Source organism: Chenopodium quinoa, unplaced genomic scaffold (assembly GCF_001683475.1).
Source record: "Chenopodium quinoa cultivar QQ74 unplaced genomic scaffold, ASM168347v1, whole genome shotgun sequence".
Taxonomy (NCBI): Eukaryota; Viridiplantae; Streptophyta; class Magnoliopsida; order Caryophyllales; family Amaranthaceae; genus Chenopodium; species Chenopodium quinoa.
Genome location: NW_018744633.1, coordinates 2,701,063 through 2,723,667, shown reverse-complemented (window position 1 = coordinate 2,723,667; position 22,605 = coordinate 2,701,063). Strand labels below are relative to the sequence as shown.

At 36.9% G+C, this 22,605-nt stretch overlaps 3 protein-coding genes across 3 annotated transcripts; 1 reads left to right on the top strand and 2 right to left on the bottom strand.

Moving 5' to 3' along the window:
• Positions 1–10,501: 10,501 nt before the first annotated feature.
• On the bottom strand, positions 10,502–12,926 carry LOC110700971. Its single transcript, XM_021878536.1, has one exon. The coding sequence runs from the start codon at positions 12,007–12,009 to the stop codon at positions 10,756–10,758; it is 1,254 nt and encodes a 417-aa protein (XP_021734228.1). The 5' UTR covers positions 12,010–12,926; the 3' UTR covers positions 10,502–10,755.
• A 429-nt stretch (positions 12,927–13,355) lies between these two features.
• On the bottom strand, positions 13,356–16,816 carry LOC110700969. The gene is made up of 4 exons (XM_021878533.1): positions 16,412–16,816; positions 15,863–16,017; positions 14,496–14,600; positions 13,356–14,174 (listed from the first exon to the last, which is right to left on the bottom strand). The coding sequence occupies exons 1-4, from the start codon at positions 16,484–16,486 to the stop codon at positions 13,676–13,678; spliced, it is 834 nt and encodes a 277-aa protein (XP_021734225.1). The 5' UTR covers positions 16,487–16,816; the 3' UTR covers positions 13,356–13,675.
• A 1,098-nt stretch (positions 16,817–17,914) lies between these two features.
• Positions 17,915–22,208, top strand: LOC110700970 (ankyrin repeat-containing protein P16F5.05c-like). Its single transcript, XM_021878535.1, has 6 exons — positions 17,915–18,068; positions 18,987–19,074; positions 20,116–20,180; positions 21,333–21,401; positions 21,486–21,535; positions 21,728–22,208. Exons 1-6 carry the CDS (start codon positions 17,997–17,999, stop codon positions 21,837–21,839), a joined length of 456 nt encoding a protein of 151 aa, XP_021734227.1. The 5' UTR covers positions 17,915–17,996; the 3' UTR covers positions 21,840–22,208.
• Positions 22,209–22,605: the final 397 nt, after the last annotated feature.

The window sequence follows — 22,605 nt, the reverse complement described above, 5'->3', positions numbered from 1 at the left end:
AACCCATTTTAACCCGTCAAAACCTAAATATAACCCGACTTGTTACTAACCTCACCTGAATTCAACCCGACCCGTTCCTAACCTGACCCGAATTTAACCCAACATGTTACAAACCCGACCTGAAATCAACCCGACTTGTTATTGACCTGACCCAAATTCAAACCGACTTGTTATTGACCCGACCCGAATTTTACCAGACCTATTACTAACCAAACCCAAAATTCAACCCGATCTGTTACTAACCCGACTGAAATCAACACGACTTGTTATTGACCCGACCTAAATTCAACCCAAATTGTTCCTGACCCGATTTCAAATCCAGACCAACAAAAGAAAGGAGCATCATCCTCAAATTTAAGAGTTAAATATAGTATATATATTTGTTGTATGGTCAAAGGAGATAATTATCTTCCTAAATTATAAACTATAGTTCCCTAGTATATTTCCATATATATTATTGTCAAAGGAAATAATTAGCTTGATAAAAATGATAGTTATCTATTTATCATTAGTTGAACCCGAAATCTCGAATATGACCTGACTTGGAAATGACCCGAACTAATTGTAACTTGCAAATTATTGACTTGAACATAAGGAAATGACCCAACCTGATTATATACCGCAAATTATTGACTTGAACCGAACCCGACTTGAATCCGAGAATGACCCGACTTGATTATCACCCGCAAATTATTGATTATGACTTGAATCGAACCCGACTCAAACTCGATAATGACCCGACCTGATTCTAACCCGCAAATTATTGACTTGAACCGAACCCGAGTATTACCCTAACCCATTTTAACCCGTGAAAACCAGATTTAAACCCGACCTATTGTTCACCCGACCCGAATGTAACCTGACCTGTTATTAACCCGACCAAAACCCGATAAGAAGTATGACCCGACGCGATCCGGCTCAAGCATGACCCAACCCAAACCCGACTCGCATAGGTTATGAAATAAATCCGAATTGACCCGACTCGAGTTGACCCGATCCAAGCCCGACCCGTTTACCCGAATTGACAGCTCTACCCAAAACCTCCAAAGTTTCTCAAAGAGCGTGGATATTAGCCTTTAATTTTGGAATTTTTTGACTTTTTTTCACCTGAAAATAAAAATTGCCGAAATGTTTACTATAGTTCCTAACACCCTTCGGTAATCTAATTAGGTGGGTGGAACTATCCAATTTGCATTTAAACGACCAATATACTAGTTTACAACTTGCACTGATTTCATTAACTCAAGCCTACCAACGAACATTTATGACAACATATAATGGTCATTTATGGTTTCAAACGTCATTATATGACCCCGAGATGTATCTAATAAAATCTCATTTTTATTCGACACCTGTCCCCGAAACTTTCGAATTTTCACAAAAGGCGTGGATAATTAACCTTCAATTTAGGAATTTTTTGACTTTTTTTTTTTGCTTGAAAATAAAAATTACCGAAATGTTTACCATGGTCCATAATATCCTCCGAGGTCCAATTGGGTGGGTGGAACCATCCAATTTGCCTTTAAACGACTAATTTACCGGTTTACAACTTGTACATATTTCAATAATTCAAGCCTACAACGAGCATTAATGACATCAAATAATGATCACATATGGTTTTAAATGACATTATATGAAACCGAGATGTATTTCCTAGAATTTTGAGACTTTTTGACACCGGGCCCCGAAGACTCCAAAATTTCTCAAAAGCGTGGATATTAGCCTTCAATTTTTGAATTTTTTACTATTTTTTCGCCCGTAAATAAAAATATCCGAAATGTTTACCATGGTCCCTAATACCCTCCGGAAGTCCAATTGTGTGGGTGGAACCATCCAATTTGACTTTAAACGGCCTATTTACCGGTTTACAATTTGCACCGATTTCATTAACTCAAACTTACCACGAACATTTATGACAACATATAATGATCATATATGGTTCTAAACGTCATTATATGACCCTGAGATATAATCCTTAAATTTTAAGAATTTTTCGACACCAGGCATCTAAATCTCCAAAATTTCTCAACAAGCATGGATCTTAGACTTTCATTTTGGATTTTTTTAACCAATTTACCGATTTATAAACTTGCAGCGATTTCGTTAACTCGAGCCTATCACGAACATTTATGACAACATATAATGATCATATATGGTTCCAAACAACATTATATGACCAAGAGATATATTCCCTAAAATCTCAAGGTTTTTCGACACCGTACCCAACCTCAAAAAAATTTCAAAAAGTGTGTATATAAGTTTTCAATTTTGGAATTTTTTGACTTTTTTCGCCCGAATATAAAAATTGTAGAAATTTTTTTTATGGTCCCTAATACCCTCCGGGAGTACAATTAGGTGGGTGTATCTATCATATTTGCCTTTAAACGGCCAATTTACCGGTTTACATTTTGCACCGATTTCATTAAATCAAGCCTACCACGAACATTTATGACAACATATATATAATGATCATAAATTGTTCCAAACGACATTATATAGCCCCGAGATATATCCCATAACATTTCAAGGCTTTTCGACACCGGGTCTCGAAACCTCCAAATTTTCTCAAAAACCATGGATCTTAGCCTTCAATTTTGGAATTTTTGACTTTTTTTGCTCGAAAATAAAAATCGTCGAAATATTTACCATGGTCCCTAATACCCTCCGGGAGTCTAACAGGGTGGGAGGAACCATCCAATTTGCCTTTAAACGGACAATTTACCGGTTTACAACTTGCACCTATTTCAATAACTCAAGCCTACCACCAACATCCATGACAACCTATAATGATCATATATGGTTCCAAACGGCATTATATGATCCAGATATGTATTCCCTAAAATCTCAAGGCTTTTCGACCCTGGGCTCCGAAACCTTTAAAATTTCTCAAAAAGTGTGGACAATAGTCTTTAATTTTTGAAAATTTTCACTTTTTTCGCCAAAAAATAAAAATTGTAGAAATGTTTACCATGGTCCCTAATACCCTCCAGTAGTCCAATATGGGGTAGAAGTGTACAACCACCCAATTTGCCTTTAAACGACCAATTTATCGGTTTACAACTCGCACGGATTTCATTAACTCAAGCCTACCACGAATATTTATGACAACAAATAGTGATCATATATGGTTCCAAACGACATTATATGACCCCCGAGATGTATTCCCTAGAATCTCAAAACTTTTCGATACCAAGCCTCTAAACTTCTAAAATTTCTCAAAAAGCGTGGATATTAGCCTTTAATTTTGGAATTTTTAGACTTTTTTTTTTCCCGGAAATAATAATCGCCAAAATGTTTACCATGGTCTCTAATACCCTACGAGAGTCCAATTGGGTGGGTGGAAAATCGAATTTGCCTTTAAACGACCTATTTACCGGTTTATAACTTACACCGATTTCAATAACTCAAGCATACTACGAACATTTATGACAACATATAATGATCATATATGGATCCAAAATGACATTAAATGACTCCAAGATGTATCCCCTAAAATTTCAATGCTTTTGACACCATGCCCCGAAACATTCGAAATTTCTCAAAAAGCTTGGATATTAGCCTTCAATTTTGGAATTTTTTGACTTTTTTCGCCCGGGTAAAAAATTGCCGAAATGTTTATCATTGTCCCAAATACCCTCCGGGAGTCTAATTGGGTGGGTGGAACCGTCCAATTTTCCTTTTAAACGACCAATTTACCGGTTCACAACTTACACCGATTCCATTTATTCAAGCCAACCACGAACATTTATGACAACAAATAATAGTCATATATGGTTCCAACGGCATTATATGACCCCGAGATATAACATAGAATTTCTAGACTTTTCGACACCGGACCCCAAAACCTCCAAAATTTCTCAAAAAGCGTGGATATTAGACTTCAATTTTGGAATTTTTGACTTTTTTTTTCGCCCGAATATAAAAATTGCCAAATTTTGTTTACCACGTTCCCTAATACACTTCGGGAGTCCAATTGGGGGGAGGGGGGTGGAATAATCCAATTTGCCTTTAAACGACCTATTTAATGATTTACAACTTGCATCGATTTCATTAACTCAAGCCTACCACGAACATTTATTACAACAAATAATGATCATATATGGTTCCAAACGGCACTAAATGACCCCAAGATTTATCCCCTAGAATTTCAAGACTTTTCGACACCGGACCCCGAAACCTCCAAAATTTCTCACAAAGCGTGGATATTAGCCTTCAATTTTTAAAATTTTGACTTTTTTTTCCGCCCGAAAAAAAAACTTGCCGACATGTTTACCGTGGTCCCTATTACCGTTCGGGAGTCCCATTGGGTGGGTGGAACCATCCAATTTTCCTTTAAACGACCAATTAACCGGTTTACAAATTGCACCAATTTCATTAACTCAAGCCTACCACGAACATTTTTGACAACAAATAATGATCATATATGGTTCCAAACAGCATTATATGACCCCGAGATGTAACCCCTAAAATGTATAGACTTTTCGACACCACAGCCCAGAAACCTCCAAAATTTCTCAATAAGCGTGGATAGTTTTCAATTTTGGAATTTTTTGAATTTTTTTCGCCCGGAAATAAAAATTGTCGAAATGTTTAATTACTGGTTTACAACTTGCACGAGTTTTATTAACTCAAGCATACTACGAACATTTATGTCAACATATAATAATCATATATGGTTCCAAATGGCATTATATGACCACGAGATGTATACCCTAAAATATTAATACTGTTCTACATCGGGCCCCGAAACCTCCAAAATTTCTCAAAAAGCGTGGATATTAGCCTTCAATTTTGAAATTTTTTGATTTTTTTTGCCCGTAAATAAAAATTGCCGAAATGTTTTCCGTGGTCCCTAATACTCTCTGGGAGTCCAATTGGGTGGGTGAAATCATCCAATTTGCCTTTAAACGACCAATTTATCGGTTTACAACTTGTATTGATTTCATTAATTCAAGCCTACCACGAACATTTATGACAACAAATAATGATCACATATGGTTCCAAACAACATTATATGACCCCGAGATGTATCCCATAGAATTTTAGACACCGGGCCCCGAAACCTCCAAAATTTCTCAAAAAGCGTGGACTTCAATTTTAAAAATTTTTGACTTTTTTTTCTCATGGAAATAAAAATTACCAAAATGTTAACCATGGTCCCTAATACCCTCCGGGAGTCCGATTAGGTGTGTGGAACCATTTAATTTACTTTAAAACTGCCAATTTATCGGTTTACAACTTGCACCGATTTACTGGTTTACAACTTGGATCGATTTACCGTTTACAATGGCCAATTTAATTAACTTGCACCGAACCCGACTTGAACTGAAATTGACCCAAAACCGTTTTAACCTGTCAAAACGCGAATTTAACCGACTTGTTACTAACCTGACCTGAATTCAACCCGACCCGTTCCTAACCCGACCTATTACAGCCCTTACCCAAAATCAACCCGACTTATAATTGACCTGACCCAAATTTAACCCGACTTGTTATTGACCCGGCCCGAATTTTACCATACCTATTACTTACCCAACCCAAAAATTCAACTCGATCTGTTACTAAACCGACTCGAAATTAAAACGGCTTGTTATTAACCCGATCTAAATTCAACCCAAATTGTTCCTGACCTGGTTGCAAATCATCTCTAATGCAATTTAGACCACCTTATTATTGTTGATCAAAGCATTGTCTTGGGAGACTAAGTCGGTCCAGGCCAGCAAAAGAAAGGAGCATCATCCTCAAATTTAAGCGTTAAATATAGTATATATTTGTTGTTTGGTCAAAGGATATAATTATCTTCCTAAATTATAGAGTATAGTTCCCTAGTATATTTCCATATATATTATAGTCAAAGGAAATAGTTAGCTTGATAAAAATGATAATTATCTATTTATAGTTAGTTGAACCCGAATATGACCTGACTTTGAAATGATCCGACCTGATTGTAACTGCAAATTATTGACTTCAACATAACCCGACTTGAATCTGAGAATGACCCGACTTGGAAATGACCCAACCTGATTATAACCCGCAAATTATTGACTTGAACCGAACTCGACTTGAAGCCGAGAATAACCTAACTTGAAAATGACCCGACCTAATTATAATCCGCAAATTATTTACTTGAACCGAACCCGACTCAAACCCGAGAATGACCCGACCTGATTCTAACCCGCAAATTATTGACTTGAATCGAACCCGACTAGAACCCGAGAATTACCCTAACTAGTTTTAACCCGTGAAAAACCGAATTAAACCCGACCTATTATTTACCCAACCCGAATGTTACCCGACCTGTTATTAAGTCGACCTAAACCCGACCCAAACCGATAAGAAGTATGACCCGACGTGACCCGACTCAAGCATGACTTAACCCAAACCTGACTCGCATAGGTTATGGAATTAATCTGTATTGACCCTATCCGAGTTGATCCGACCCACTCTTACTCGACCCAAACCTGACCCGTTTATCCGAATTGACAGCTCTACGTGCAACAGTGCAAGGTGCATCCAAGCTTTTTTTTGTGAAACGCTAAACATCGCCCGCAAATTACCATATAAAGCCCACAAATATGATTTGGTGTGACCATTATGCCCATTTTCTAAAATTGAAATAATCTCGGTTTAAAAAATGTGGAGCCGTACTGGCTCGCCGGGGGAGACCGGAGGGCAGGCCGGAGATGCGGGGGACGCCGGAGGTACGTCGTCGTCGACGGAAAACGAGGTAAGTCACCGTTAAAATTCACGGTTTACCGTCGGAGTGGCTCCGGCGCCTAGGATGGACGCCCAATCCGTAGCCTGGACGTCCAAGCCAGACGCCAGAACCACCAGAGTGGCGTCCAGCCCAGACGCCCAGACCACCAGACTGGCGTCCTGGCCAGGCGCCACTCTACTGGCTGAGGCGGCCCTGCCAGGCGCCAGTCCAGCGGCTGTGGCAGCCATGGCAGACGCCACCCTTATAATTTTTTTTTTCTTTTTTGATTTTGTTGTTGTTTTTTATTTATTTATTTTTTTTTTAAAAAAAATCGAAAATGATTTTTTAAAAAAATTCGAAATGGTTTTTTTTTAAATTAATTTTGAAAATTCGAAATAGGTTTTTTTAAAATTAAGTTTGAAAATTCGAAATGGTTAATTTTTAAATTTAGTTTGAAAATTCGAATTGGGTTTTTATAAAAATTAAGTTTGATTATATATAATTATGCTTTTTTTTTGTGTTAATTCTGTGTAAATATAGAAATTAAATGTATTATCCGTTAAATGTATTTATTGTAATATATAATTGATGCAGGAATATGGTGGAGACGGAAATGATTACAGTGGGATATTTGGACATGATGGTCCATTCGAAGAAGCTCAACAGGCGATTGATTGGGCAAAACAGGTTGCAATTGCAGCTGGATTTTGCTTGGTAGTAGTAACTCATAAATCTCAACGGGATGGTAGAATGGATCGCATTTTGAGATGTGACCGTTATCGCAAAAGAGAAGAAAGAGATTTTCGTACAGCCACTCGGTTTGATACAAAGCGGAAAGGTTGTGGGTGTGAGTTCAGAGTAAAGGTTCGACAACTACAGAGTCGTGACGGTTGGGAAGTGATTGGTTACTCTAAATGGGGGTATCACAACCATGAGATGATAGTATATGAAGAGGGTCATCGACAACTGAGCGGCTTAAGTCCTGCTGCGAAACTAGTTGTGAAAGAAATGAGTGATGCTCAAGTCAAGCCTGCTAAAATATTAGCATCTGTGTTAGAGAAATTTCCAGAAGACCATCCAAACCGAAGACACATCTACAACGTCAGACAACAACTCAGGTTTGAACGGTCAGAGGGAAGGAACCCTATACAGCAGCTGTTACACCAGGCACAATCACGTGGTTACCTGTTCTGGTTTGATTCTGATGAAGATACAGCGGAGGTGACTCATCTTTTCCTTGTGCATCCTGATTGTGCTTATATGATCAAGTCTTGGCCATTTGTGATTTTGATCGACTCAACGTACAAGACAACCAAGTACAAGTTCCCACTGGTCGTGACGGCAGGAACGTGATTCACCCCAGTGCCCTCCAGTCGCTCGAACATCTCGCTCTCCGCCGGCCAAGCCTCAGCCCATGTACGCAAAAAGCTACAAGTCTTTTCCCGGGTATGACATTTCAACAACCCCGTAACTGAAGGCCTCTCCTGGTCCTCCCAAATACGGGCAGCTATGTGTCCTAGAAAGCTAGGAATCACACTCCCGTCAACAGGCCCACCGGGCACCTCACTCCTAACAACCCAAGAATCATTACCGGGCCTCGACCGTTTCCTGCTTGCCCCAGATACAGTGGACGCAGATGATGTGCCAGATCTACTAACAAACCTACCACCCCTACCCTTACGCACCTCCACCATATGTGTCTCGTACATGTCATCAACCCTCTGACTGAATGGACCGTAATCATCATACGGTCCACTGCCATCGTCCACATCCTCATCCTCATCTGCGCCCTCCTCCTGCTCCTCCTCCTGGTCACCCTCCTTAGCATCATCATCGTCATCGTCATCCTCATCCCGACGGTGGATCCGTTCTCTACGAGCTGAGGCCGAAATACCACGGGATCTGACATGTCTATGCCCCGACCTCTCCACTGAATAGCTTCTACTAAGAAGCTCTACATTCTTCCCCGCACCATGACGACCCAGTGAATTCTACACAAAATTTTAAAATATATAAACATACAAAAATTTATACGAAAAATAGCTACCACTCTCAAATCAAATAAACTAAAAACATACAAATAATTGTAAACAAAATATAAACATAGAAAAAATACAACAAAATTGAAAAAATTTATAAAAATAAACAACAAAATATAAAAACAATTCAAAAATATATTACACAAAATAAAAAAACAATATTTTAAAACAAATATAAAAAAAAAGGGGGGGGGCGCCTTGGCTGGACGCCCAGCCAGCGGTGGTGGCGCTAGCTGCAGACGCCGCCACCAGTGGGCTGGCGCCTGGGCTGGACGCCACAGCCACGGCTGCGGCGCCTTGAATAAACGCCACAACCGTGGCTATGGCGTCCAGCCCAGGCGCCAGCCTACTGGTGGCGGCGTCTGCAGCTGGCGCCACCACCGCTTGCTGGGCGTCCAGCCAGGGCGCCCCACCTCCGTCACGGCGGTTTTTCCTTTTTTTTTTTTTTTTATACAAATTGTACCTTGCCTCCTTGGGACCTCCTTCCCTCCGCCGCCGCCGCCAATTCCTTGCCTTGCCGCCTCGACATTGCTGTTGTTTGAATTTTTTATTTTTTTTAGAGAGGTTGAAAGAAGATGAGCGATGAGAGTGTGAGTGATGAGAGTGTGAGTGTTTTTTTTAGGTCAAGGTCAATATTGTCAAACCAAGTGAATTTTGTGGGCTTTATGTAGTAATTTGTGGGCGATGTTTAACAAATCCCCTTTTTTTTCGGCTAATTTACTATGTTTTTATTTATTTTAAAAAAAATATATAAGTAAGCAGAAAATAGCTTTGGGGTGCATCTACTTCTATGTACATCCGAGTATAAAAGCTTTTGGCAAACCAGAATACAATGATATTACCTTTTCACTATTTATTTGCATCACTTTGACTAAGTGTGTTAGTGCTTTATACATAGATCAAGCATAATCATGTATCTACTTGCTAGAATTATGTCAATATATTTTATATTGTTCATAAATATTTAGGTGAGTAATAATCCAATAAAGGTAAGTATCAAGTCGATTATTGACTTGATATACTAATATCTTAACTAGTCCAAATGCAATTGTGAGAGCTCGGTGATCACTAACTTTGTATAAACAGACAAATGTAAGGTTTTGTTTCTCCAAACCAAACCTTCAAATATATGTAGATTTCGAGTAGCTTTAAGCCTTCGAGGCTTCAAGGCTTTTAGCACCCATAAGTACGTAATTAGGAATGTCTACATTATTGTCTTTTGTGACTTGCTGTCTCTTCCTTTTATAATGTCTGACTCTTAATTATAGTACGCAAATATATACCTCAAATTCCCAATCTCATTTCTCTTGACAATCAATTTGCTTTTTATCCCACTACCTTGGCACAATAATGAACTTGAAAAAAGTAAATCTACAAAAATCACAAAAAGCCAGACTTCGTTTGTCTTTCCGTTATCATTCTTAATGATTAACCCACATTACATAAGTGTCAATCAATTCATAATCCAAAACATAGATTTTAGTAACCCACATTATATGTAAACAAATTCACTCTTGAAAACCAGTCAAATATCTTTGGAACACTACTCTTTAGTACCAAGCTTGAAATCTATTCTCATAGAACGAACGATGAAATCAAATGGATTGCCGAAAGAGAAACTAGTTTTGACACCAAGTACTTGTTTAGGTTTACAAGTCGAAAAAGTTTTATACTTCGTACTGGCAATCTAACCTATTTACGGAATAGAAAAAAAGTTGCATCTTCGGAGTACCATTTATTCAGTAAATTTTTAACACTAATGACATTTAAAAAGGTCACGTTGTACGTGAGTTAAGCTTGGACCAAAACATTACGATTACATATATGCATTTGTTTTAGAGTGAATCCGAGCATAACCTTTTTTTGTTTTTACATCGAGGAATAGAAGTGCTCGTAAACCATCTCACTAACTTATAGCAACAAACACAAACTCCATTTTTAACTAGATTAGAGTATCTTTTAAACACTAATCTTGTTACCTTAAACCATTTACGAAATATTGAAGAACTTTATGCCATTTCAAAAAAAAGCCCGGCTACCATAGAACACTCTTGAACCATCCTTCTTCTTGTTCTCAACATCCAAATCATTGTTTCTTTCCATAATCCGAATCACATTCCCGGGTGTTTTACTATCCGTGCTCGAATCGAGTTCCATGGGGAGCTTCATATTTGCTAAGGACTCAGTAAATTGCTGCATGCTCTTCATATACATATCCACAATTTGCTGCTGCATTGCTGCTTGCTCCACCTCAAGGCCTGCATTCCTTACTCGATTCGGAAAAACCCGACTTGTATTCCCATAACCTGAACTTTCACCTGTACAATCTTCAATTTCATTGGTTTTCTCTCTTTGATCACCATCTACCTTACTCTGGCTCTCCCCTGTTTCGGGTTGTGTTGGTGTTGGTGTTTGTTGATCACTGGCTGAATTTGAATCAGCCGTGTTTCGGTCATCACTTAGACTTGTTGTGGAGCTTAGAATCCCGGAATTTCGATTACTCTCATTCCGAGAATTCTCGTTCTCATTCTCAGTCTCTTCTGAAGAATTTCCTGCCATTTCATAATCATACTCGGCTTTTAAAGCCGAGCCTAGATGAAGAAATGAGCCTAAAGAACAGGTATTGGAATTAAAAAACTCAGAGATCATCACTTGATCTTCTGTTGCTGCATTAATATCAGGGAATTCAACTCTTGAATAATCATTTGGATCAAGCAAAACTACTTCAGAAGAAATAGATGAATTCCCTGAGAAATTGCGAAACGGGTTGTTTGCAGAGGAATTCAGAGGTGAAACAGAGGATAAGTTTGTTGAAAGTGAAAGACTCAATTGAACAGTTCCAGCAGGTGAGTGAAAAAGATCAGTAGAAGAAAGACTGAAATTTTGACAGCTTATTTTACCTCCTTGGCTAACAATCTGAGGAATTGGGACTAAAGCAAACCCCAAAAGCTGATCTTCAAGCAAGTTTCTAGCTCTACTTAGCATCCATATCTCACATTTGAGAACAGCATCTATTTGCTTCACATTCAACTCCAACTTCTCTTCAAATTCAGGGTTCTTACCTCCTCCTACGACAACCCGAGTCGAAACCATTTCATCCGGGTTGTAGGTAAGGGAGAATTTAGAATAAACATCTTGGTTGTCATAGATGCATATGTTGTGTATGTTCCTAGCATGATGTATAAAGATTTCTAGTTTCCCTGAGAATTCGACTCCGTTTTCAGGATCATCAGAATGGTAACAGAATCTGGATGATTGATTCAAGGACTCCATGAAGAAAAGAGCATGAATAATGGTCAAATATGTATAGATAGGATAACAAATGAAAAGACTAGAAAGGGAAGAATTGTAAAAGAAAAGTCATCTATTTATAGAGAAAGGTGATGTATAGTTTTCTAAATAGTTGTTGATGAAGAAGCTAGAAAAATAGTGTATTTAAGTCTTCTAAGACAGTTAGTGATTCTTAAAGTATGAAGAACATAACAACTTCAAGTAAACTCAAGACAAAGCAGAAAAAAAATCAGTAGAAAAAGACATACAACAATTAGGATACATTGGAATGGAAGGAATTTGAGCAAGTTGAGGTGGGTGAAAGTAGTAGGTAGAATGGGAGAAAATGAATGTAGATAATGATGTTATAGGAATATAGTGTCACTCTTCTCTTTTCACCTTCCTTTTTATAGACCTATATTCTTTTTCCCATCTTTTTTAGTGTTATTATCAAAATAGCTCTGTTTCTAATTCAAAGATGCACAAAAAAATCCAAATTTAACAGTTTTTCGTTCCAAATTAACTCCTATCTTATACTTGTATGAATAATCCTAAATAACCTATACATATCAGGAATATAAATACCGTTCATTGAAATGGTTATATGAGAGGGTATGTTATTTGTACTATACTTCGTATATATTAAAAAAAAAAAATTAAAAAAAAATAAATAAAACAAAAACTAACATAAATAGAGATATTTAAAGTAGAGGAAGAGAGAGAGAAAGACCTTTGCTTTGCTTGACAATGCAGCTTCCACTTCATAAGTGATGAGGCCTTCCTCCACTGAAATGTAAATGGGGATGTCCCACTTATTGACCTTTACTAGGGTTTTGATTACATCTCCATCCACAATTCACAAAGTTACTACACTTTCCTGAGCTGCAAGGCAAGCAAATGGTCCAATTCACTCACCAAGAGTGTCAATACTAACAAAAATGTCTGTTTCAAAGAAGAGAAAAAAAATGTGATAAAAGTTATGCTTTAGGAACTAATGATCTTCATTCACATAAATCATTTCGATTAGTTACATATCTACTGCCATGCACAGACATTTGACTATCAAATTATGCTGGAATATGATGGGGCAACAACCAGCACCAAACTCCAGTCATTAACACAGGTTGAAAATGTCCCGTGTGAACGGAATCTCACCCACAGATAGTCAAAAATGGAGCACGGAGAGACTAGTCATATCACAAGCATTGTCGTAGCAGCTGTATGTACGTGACTACGTATGCATGTAAATCATATCTATTCAAATGGAATACTATTCAAACACATAATTCCCCTGAGAAAATTCGCAGACAAGTAAAAGGGTAAGAGGAGAAAGAAGAGGACAATGGAAGAATCCAAGATATACACTAAATGCACTTCTTAAATGTGTCAGCTGAAAGAATTATTTACAAGAACAAATCCAAAGAATTCACAAGAACCAAGTTTAAAGGTTATTGCAATATCTTTCTTTAAGAAGTTCCAGCCCAGAAATAATGGGATGATAACTAAGGTACTACTTGCAGAGTATATGATTAAAGAGACCAGTCAGCTATGGTGTCATTATTTTACATAGCGGAAATTAAGAGACGGAAGGTACAGTACAAGGGATGCTGGTGGTGAGTTGACACAGAAAGCCGCTGGCTTGCAAGGTACTTTTCACAACACCCCCTTATCAGCTACTCCTACCTAACCTAGCCAAATGCTGTTGATGTTTTGCCGCAGCTGCCTTGTCAGCAGCTTCGCGCTTCAGTGCCCTCTTGGCACGTCGCCCCATCAGATCTTTTCCAGCCTCTTTCTTCTTGGATGTATCAGAAGAGCTGGCATCTAAATCCTTATCCACCTCTTTCTGTTTGCGCTGACGGGACGAACTAGCGCCTGAGTTCTGAGAATTTGATCTAGGGACGGGTCTTGCCTCCTGGCGACCTGCCCTTATGTAACCATTATCTCCCCACCTCCGGTTGCCAATGCGAAGACTTGGTGAGCTATGAAAATAAGCATCCTCAAGATCCTCATCATTGAGATCTTCATATTCATATTGATATTGGTATTGATAATAGAAAATATCATCCAGCTCGTCATAAAAGTCATCTCGATGATCCACAACTAAAGGTTTAAACCATGAGGCTCTCACAAGCAAGCACACGCTTTCTTCAAGCATGTAGTCATGCAAGCTGCAAGATGAAGAGCAGCAGAACATAAGCAAACTGCACATGCATGATGCATCATGCATCCAGGAAAAAAGCGTGTAACTCTGATCCTATCTCAACAGCATAGCAGTGTATAACAAGTGAAACCAACACCCTTATGCCTTATCTCTGCCTACCAATGTGAGAGGGGAAAAAAAATCATAAGATAGCTAACATAAGATACAGGAAAAACTACAAAGTGAGTACCTTCCCTGCAATATTTAAATTCTTATATATTCTGTACCTTCTAAAAGGGGACGGGGCAGAGGTCGGAAGGAAATTACTAATGTGTTAAGAGTTCAATACCTTCCATCAAGCGCACGATGAACACTGAGGGATTCAAATGGATTTTTGCACTTCGGACATTTTGGATTCTCATGATATGTTGCCCATTGCAGAATACAGTTGACACTGAAAATGCAGAAAATCACCCAAAAAAACATCAATAAACTTCCTGAGTTACTTAGGTAAATAAAGTTAAATCACAGGATAATTTAAAATTTTCATGATCACAATAAAATAAGATGACAGTTTGCTTCAAAGGACAATGGAATCCAACACCAGTTTGAACGATTCCAGAAGAAGTTTTCCATGTAGTTTAATGTTAATAAATATAATGGACCTTTTAATATAATGTGCATACTGGCCAAAAGAAAATTTTCCCTTTAGCTTCTACTAAAAGCCCTAGTTTCAGGTGGCATAAAAATGTGTCAGAACATCTTTTGGCTGTGCTTAACAACCTTTATGACAAAGACATACTACTCATACACTAACATAATAGAATCAGAAAAGAATGAGAACAACTACGGGATGGCCTGGATCCCCTTAAGTACTCCGAATGCTCATAATCATACTAAGCACTAAAATAATTACTACTTATTATTAAAGTATTAAACAACAAATGAGCATGCCCCATTTTATCCCACATCTCCCAGGTGAAGCCTACAAATATAACAAGCTTTCCTTCCATAATAGTTCAAGTGTATACTTAACAAAGAAAAAGATTCCATGCTCCAATAGCCAAGTGCACAAGTAACAATATCTTCCTTTTACAGCAGTCAAAGAATAGATTTTCGTAACAAATACCTAGTCGTAACAAATACCAGATGTTCACCAACAGTTTATAATTTCATCACAATTACACAACAACACGGTATGTTGACATTATTAATTAAACAAACTCGTAAATACAAGATCAATTCTACCCCTTCTACTTAATACAAAATCAATATTTCAACTTCCTAACAATTCAATGGCGAGAGCTGTACTTCATTGTCCATTCATATATTGTACAAAAAACAGAGCATGATTCGTGAAAGTTATAAGGATTTGTAATTCTTAATATTGGTATATACGATCACAACCATCTGAATAAATCCAATCAGTTACACCTGATGAGATAATCACATATACTGGCCATATATTACGCTCTTCTGTGGGCAGTTGTCGTCTCAAAATCAATATATACTTGTACAAATACAATGGCACAAATTCTGCCAAAATGCACAAGTTTCATATAGAAGATCAACATAACAACACATTGCAAATCAATCATATTCATATAAAACCAAATATCCAAAAGATCAATATAAACACACAAAATTCAATCAAATGCAGAGAAAACAAAATGTGAATGAAAAAACGTGGAAAAAAAAATAAGAAAGGAGACAAACCAGTAAACATGCTCGCAACCTTTAACAAGGGCAGTTTCTTGAAGCTCAATGTCATCCAAACAAATGGCGCAGACACCATCATTAACCACCACAGCCACAGCAGAAACCTCACCCCCTTCACTTCCTTCTCTCTCTTCCTCCTCCTCCATTTTCTTCTGTTCCACACAATAACCCAGGAAAATGATCAATAAATTTGATCAAATAATCCCTAATCCCCAAATCTAGATCAGCTCGGATTAAAAAAATACCCTAATTAATCAATAACCCAGATGCTAAAACCAATCAAATAACCTAAAATCTCCGAATTGGAATCAATTTAAGCTAGAACCCTAATCAAATCGATCGCCCAGAAGCCAAAATCAATAAACAACCTCACTTTCCCAAATTGGGATCAGTTACAGAAAGAAAACCCTAACTTATCAATTACCCAGAAGCTAAAATCAAACAAACAATCTCAAATCCACAAATTGATATCAATTTTTGACAAAAATACCTAATTAATCAATGACCCAGAAATTAAAATCAAACAAAGAGCTTAACTTTGTTTACCTGATCTAGAATGACAAGCTGGTTGTTGAGATCGGTAGTAAAGGTTTCGTCAACAAAGGCGGTGAGTGAAGTCATAGTTTTAAAAAAATGGAGGATAAAAATAGAAGAGGAGAGAGAAAAGGGGGGTAAATAAAGGGAAGGAGATAGAATCTAAGAGGGTATAATTCTTATACTTTTTCCAGATTCCTGCAAGTAAAAAGAAGGAAAAAAGTACAGAGAAATTGGAGAAGAAGGGAGAAGAGGAAAAAGTCCCCCTTTTTTTTTTCTTTTTTTTTTTTTGAGTGGATAAAAATTGGAAATGTAGCGGTTGATATTAATTTATACCAGTCAATTTTCTGGGTTTTAATTTTTTTTCACCTTTGAAAATGAATTATTTAATGATTAATTGATTATTGTTCCAAAATAATTGGGGGTCATTTGGATTTTTTTGTGGATGTGGTGCAAAATTCAGCTTGGAATGTGCCTTCGATGCCTTAGGGCTCCAATCTGCTTCCTATGGAGGTAATGTAGAATGGTTGTCCACTTGTCTTTAATATATTTACTATAATCCTTTTCAATTGTAACTTTGATCATTGTTTCTTGTAACAATATCTGGAATAAGATTGTAAGAGTGTGAACATTAAAATGTGAGATCTTGTTGTAATCGTCTAACGATAATAAATATTAACAAGTGTAAACATTTTAAGCATCTAAAAATTGGTTACACTTTTAATATTAGGTGAGAAGTATGATAGTAGGTGAGAAGTAACCATTAGCCATTTTAATTACTCAATGATCAATAAAACAAGCCACAAGTAGGGGTTGAAAGAATTTCTTCAATTTGAATTTTGGCTCGAGTTCTATGAAATTCAAAGTAGAAACTGGTTTAAAATATTAGGTCCAATTCATTGAGAAACCTAACAAGGTTCCCTCAAATCCAATTCAATCCATAAATAGGTAGTTTGGACCCAATTCAAAGACACACATCAATAAAAAAAAAAAAAAAAAACACATCCATATTCTTTTCATACCACACAAGAATATACGATGTAAAAGTTTACACTAATAAACCCTCTCTTATACATTATGCCTATGCAAAACTTTGACCAATAATATATTTAATTATAAAAAAAAAATCATCCAGAAACATGACAAAACTAAACCCTCACGTTCTTAATAAACCAAACATCCCTACCTCCAAATACTCTCTTAGGATACGAACCTTAGATCTCTTATTCAAGATAAGTTTCTTATGACTCTTACCAAGTGAGCTTTTTTTTTTTTTAGGTGTTTCACCCGATTTACCCTTTTGGCTAATCCGGTAAGGAACACAGGTCCTCCCTACCACATTTAGTCTCAATCACCACTGCACCTACAATCAATTGATAATTGAGCCAATACTCCGTTGGTAGAACCGTAGAAGTATTTGGTAGTTGTTTTGTCTTGGCTAAAATTGTGTTGGGCTAAGAGCTGGATTATACAAGGCCCATTGTTTGATTGAGGCAAATGTGCACAAAAAGTTTAGGCAAAGTCCAGTGTAAAAAAGAACAAACTTAGAACTCACCCAAAACCTCTTCTTTTTATCTCCTCTTCTTCTTTAAAAAAGATGGGCGTCGACGAAACTCCGGCGACTGAGATTTCACCGGAGATGGTGGAGCAAATTGAAGCCTTACTTGAGGTAATTATTTACTTAGACTGTAAACTATCTTATATTATTTCTTAATTATTTGCTTAAATTCCTTTAATTAAGCAATTAATCATCCCCTGTTTTCAATGCTATTCATCATCATACTATGATTATTTGATTCATGTTGAAAACATATGAATTTGATACCCAATTTGGAATTTTATTGTACCCTTTATAATTTTACTGTATACTTGTATAAATGAAGAATCTTGCTAATTAATTTTTGTTTTTTAGGTTATATGAGTGAAATATTAATATTTGTGTTGATTAAAGTAATTGGTGTCTTCATGCTTATGTTTGATGAGTTTATTATCAGGAGAGCTTATAGATGGATTAGTATGTTGCCTAATTTATTTGTTTTTGGTTACCCATAATTAGTAACACTATCAAAATTGAATAAATTAAGTGATATTAAAATACATACAAGTAGTTGAATTAGGCATCTAATTGCACAAAATTTTGACATGGTACTTCTAATTAGTTGTATAAATGACATAGGGAGAGTATAGGTGTTAGTATGGCTTAGTGCTAGCAAGAAGTCTGGAACATGTATAGCAGTTTCTGGTTCATGGAACTAATGGGGGAACATAATTTGTTTAGTTAATCCACTAGGCACTCGTGCACCTGTGTTCGGGTTCACTCGTTCTAGACGTGGTGCCATGGTTCTTTGGGGTTTGGGTGGGCGTTCACTATTTTGATTCATGTACCCACTTAATCTATTACTAGCGTGGGCACATTTTTAGGGTAGGGGAGGTGGCACTTGGATTTTAATCCCTTTTTTGTGCACATTGTTGGCCTAAATCCGCGATGTCGTATCAAAGAATTTCATTAAATGGATGGTATTTTCTTATTCCCACTACGGAAATTGATGGGTTGCATTACGTGACAATCTTTATTTCCATTTCCTAGGCGGCTAGATATGATGATCTTGATGACCTGAAAGAGTTAGAATCTGCTGGAGTCTCTCTTAATGCCAAGGATTCTCAAGGCCGAACAGGTTTGATTGCCTTTATCTCAGTTTTCCTGCTTTTTATACTTGCATTATTGAATCATTGTGATTTGGCATGATATCATGCATCAATTTATTCGTGTCTAGACTGGAGTTTTTGCAATCCAATTCATTTCTGTATTGCTGCTTTGTTGCAACAAGCCAATGTTGGATATTGTCCTCCTACAACTTACAGAGTTACTTAGCAAAGAGCTGATTTGGGTTTCACATAGTACTGCTTGGTTGCTCTGTTGCCTATTCTCGTTTGATCTTGCATTTCTATTAACCATGTAGTTACACAACAAAGTTGTATATTCTGTGGCTGCTGTCCATAGTGTGAATATGGTACCAGAAAACTGCCATTTATTTGTGATAGGTTGATGAGGACCTTGTAGTCTTTTAGCTTCTCTAGTCCTTCTACAATATTATTCCATATCTAGTTTGAAAGATAAGGGAGGGCTATAACTGAAGGTGAAAGTTATTGGCCGTTTGTGTTTTCCGTTTTTTTGGTTTTCATGTGACTAAATGTGTCAGTTCTGCCATTTACAGGCAAAGACATGTACGTTACTCTGTAAATAATGTTATCGAATTGGGCCTCATGCCCAGACTACATTGATTGTTTGTGAGGACCAAATCATGAACTTACCATCCCATTGCTTTCAAAATTGTTAATTTTTGCTTACATGGCAGTAAAATTATCTTATTTGTTGATTTAAAGCCCTTTGTACCCTTAGTGTACCTGCTAATATATCCTTGTGCTTTTTTACATATCCTCTATGATTATTCCACCAATCCACCCTGACATTGCAATTTTGCCTCATTGTTTTACCATATGCATTTGGCAAATAAACATGTGTGTGGCCAGCTTCAAGCTTGAGAAAAAGCATGATTGTGATTAGTGACTTAGTATTGTCAATTAAGTGATTGGCAGTGGACTACTAGACTCTATGTTCTGCCAAAGCTCTTGTCGTACTAAGATTAATGTCTGCATCACTTTTATCTTCGCATGTCAGTCTTTCGTTTCATCGTCTTTATTATTATTCAATGCAGCTCTTCATATGGCAGCGGCCAATGGTCACCATGGCATTGTCGAATACCTTATAAGTAAAGGTGTGGTAAGTAGATTTAATCCTTCCATAATTTACATTATTCCTAGTAGTGATTAGTGAGTGTGCTTGATCATTCAATAGAATTTTAATAACACCTAAATACTAGTCAATTTTGTGGTGTGTTCTATTAGAGAATATATAAAATGTTGCTACTTCGTCTTCCTGATTAGGCCCTGACGCCCTGTTCATTTCACCTTATTTTTTTTCGAACTAAAATCATTTTTGTTGATGAAATTAATTTTGCTGAACTCAAATTATTTTTACTGAACTTAAATAAGTTTTACCGAACTTTGAACTGAACTTATTTTTACTAAATTAAAATATTTGTATTGAATATTATTTTATTAGTGAAGAGAACTGGCCTTGCTCCCAACTTCTCACTTAGCACTGTGAGTGCTACATATCAAGATACTAATGATGGTGCGTAGACAAAGTGATGATCCATCGTAGTTAAATGGTGAAAAAGAGATCTTCAATTCATACTCAATCATGGTTTATTGAATAATCAATCATGCGTATTCTATCATAGTTTAGTGATGAATTCTGGTAGATTTTAGCACCCACTGTAGACTGATGAAGTTGTCTCTCATAGGCTTATAAATCTTAGTATTAACACTTAAAAGGACCAAAAAATCATGCACCGAACCATGTTTGATGATTTTCATAGTCATAATCTGTTGCCATTCACTTTGGGCACTTTGGTCTGGATAACTCACTTAGTTTGGCTGTTTGTGCACATCATCATGGTTTTATACATGGCACCACTCATTCCATTAGTCGTAATAGGGCTAGGCACTTGAAGCAATTTGTTGTTATAGATAATGGTCCTGTAAGCTGTATCTTTCTATGCAAGAACCTATTTGCTAAGATATTCCATATTCAAGCTTGTTTTGCTGAGAGTTGTTTTGGGATGGAGGTGACCTTTTAGGAAATTTCCCTGGGCACACACAAGTGAGAGTATAATTTGTTGGAAGGACATCTTAGTCTGTGGTGCTTGTTGTTAAACCTGGAAGCAGCCTTTTTGTATCTATTAATGGTCCGGGAGACCAGGAGGTGGTCAGGGTGTTACGGTTCTTGTGCAAATCTCAGCTTATTTATATTTATATGTATTGTTCCAGAAACATCTATTTATCTTAGTCATTCTTCCATGTAAAACAGGATCTAAATTCTTTGAATGAAGAAAAGAACACACCTCTTCATTGGGCTTGTCTGAATGACCGCATTGAGGTACTAATTAATTACGGAGTTCATACACTGTATTACGTGTCATATTCATGAAACATTCACTGCTGATTAACTGCTCTGATCTAGGTGGTTAAAACTTTAATTTTGGCTGGAGCAAATGTCGCGATCCTTAACAGGTACGACTATCTTCTAATTCTCTTTATTGGTCCGATTTGAAATGTTCAAGCATTACATTGTAAACATTGTATCCTTGTGCTAGAAAGTTGGGAAGCATACCATACTTTAGGTGCAAATGAAAACTCAGTTAAAATTTCTTTAAAGTCCAGTGAAACTGCGTAATGAGTTTAATCCATGGTTTGAATATTTAGCCATGAGCGCACACCAATAGACGAAGCTTTAAGTAAGGGGAAGATGGACGTGCTCGATGCCATCAATTCAGCTGTGGCTCAGGTGGAGCTCAGTGGAGCAAGCGTCTCATAACAAGAAACATTTTAAGTCACCAAAGTTCCATATAGAGCTTAGACCTCTCTTAGGGTTTCGAGCGGAAGTTATTTGGGAGCATTGTATCTACAAAAAAATCCAAATTCTCACTCTTGTTTGAGCATCGATCATTTAATATGATTCGACCCTAATGTTTTATTTGGCCCTCTAGCAACTACTGTGAAATTGTCTTTATGTAATCCTTGGCTATATGTGTTTTGGCCTTTAGGGATCAAATACACTGTGAAAACTGAATCAGAGGAATGGCATAAAATGGAGGTATCGCTGAATTTGTAGTAAGACAGTCTAAAGTTGTTAGTTGTTTGTTAAATTTTCTTTACTGTTAAAAGCTCATGACAGGTTTTTGTCTGTTGGCTTCCTAGGTCTAGTTACTATATACTTGTATATGCAAACTAAACAGTGCCAGTTTTCTAACAAGACAATCTAAAGAAACTCTGTAAACATGTTTGATGGCATGATATTAGTGGCATGTTATCTCACTACTAAAATTCTGGTAATGAACAAGGAGTGAATGATCTTAACATCTTTTAGCAGCGAGCTTAATATAATTTTACATTAGCCAAAGTAAATTAGATGAATCCAGCAAAAAATCAAAACGTGTCATTTAAAAAAATATATGGAATTACAATTATGCATATTCTTAAATTTTTTATTTTTTTTTTGAATGAATGAATGAAATGATTAATTATTAAATTTTATTAATGTACTCTCAAATTTTCACCGATACATAATAATACCCCAATTC

Bases quoted from the DNA above. Each gene is read 5' to 3' on its own strand.
- LOC110700971 (XM_021878536.1), bottom strand. From the start codon at position 12,009: ATGGAGTCCTTGAATCAATCATCCAGATTCTGTTACCATTCTGATGAT.
- LOC110700970 (XM_021878535.1), top strand. From the start codon at position 17,997: ATGGGCGTCGACGAAACTCCGGCGACTGAGATTTCACCGGAGATGGTG. The intron at 19,075-20,115 runs GTTTGATTGCCT...TATTCAATGCAG, and splicing joins GGATTCTCAAGGCCGAACAG to CTCTTCATATGGCAGCGGCC. The intron at 20,181-21,332 runs GTAAGTAGATTT...CATGTAAAACAG, and splicing joins ACCTTATAAGTAAAGGTGTG to GATCTAAATTCTTTGAATGA.
- LOC110700969 (XM_021878533.1), bottom strand. From the start codon at position 16,486: ATGACTTCACTCACCGCCTTTGTTGACGAAACCTTTACTACCGATCTC. The intron at 16,018-16,411 runs GTAAACAAAGTT...TGTGTGGAACAG, and splicing joins AGCTTGTCATTCTAGATCAG to AAGAAAATGGAGGAGGAGGA. The intron at 14,601-15,862 runs GTTTGTCTCCTT...CTGCATTTTCAG, and splicing joins GGTTGCGAGCATGTTTACTG to TGTCAACTGTATTCTGCAAT.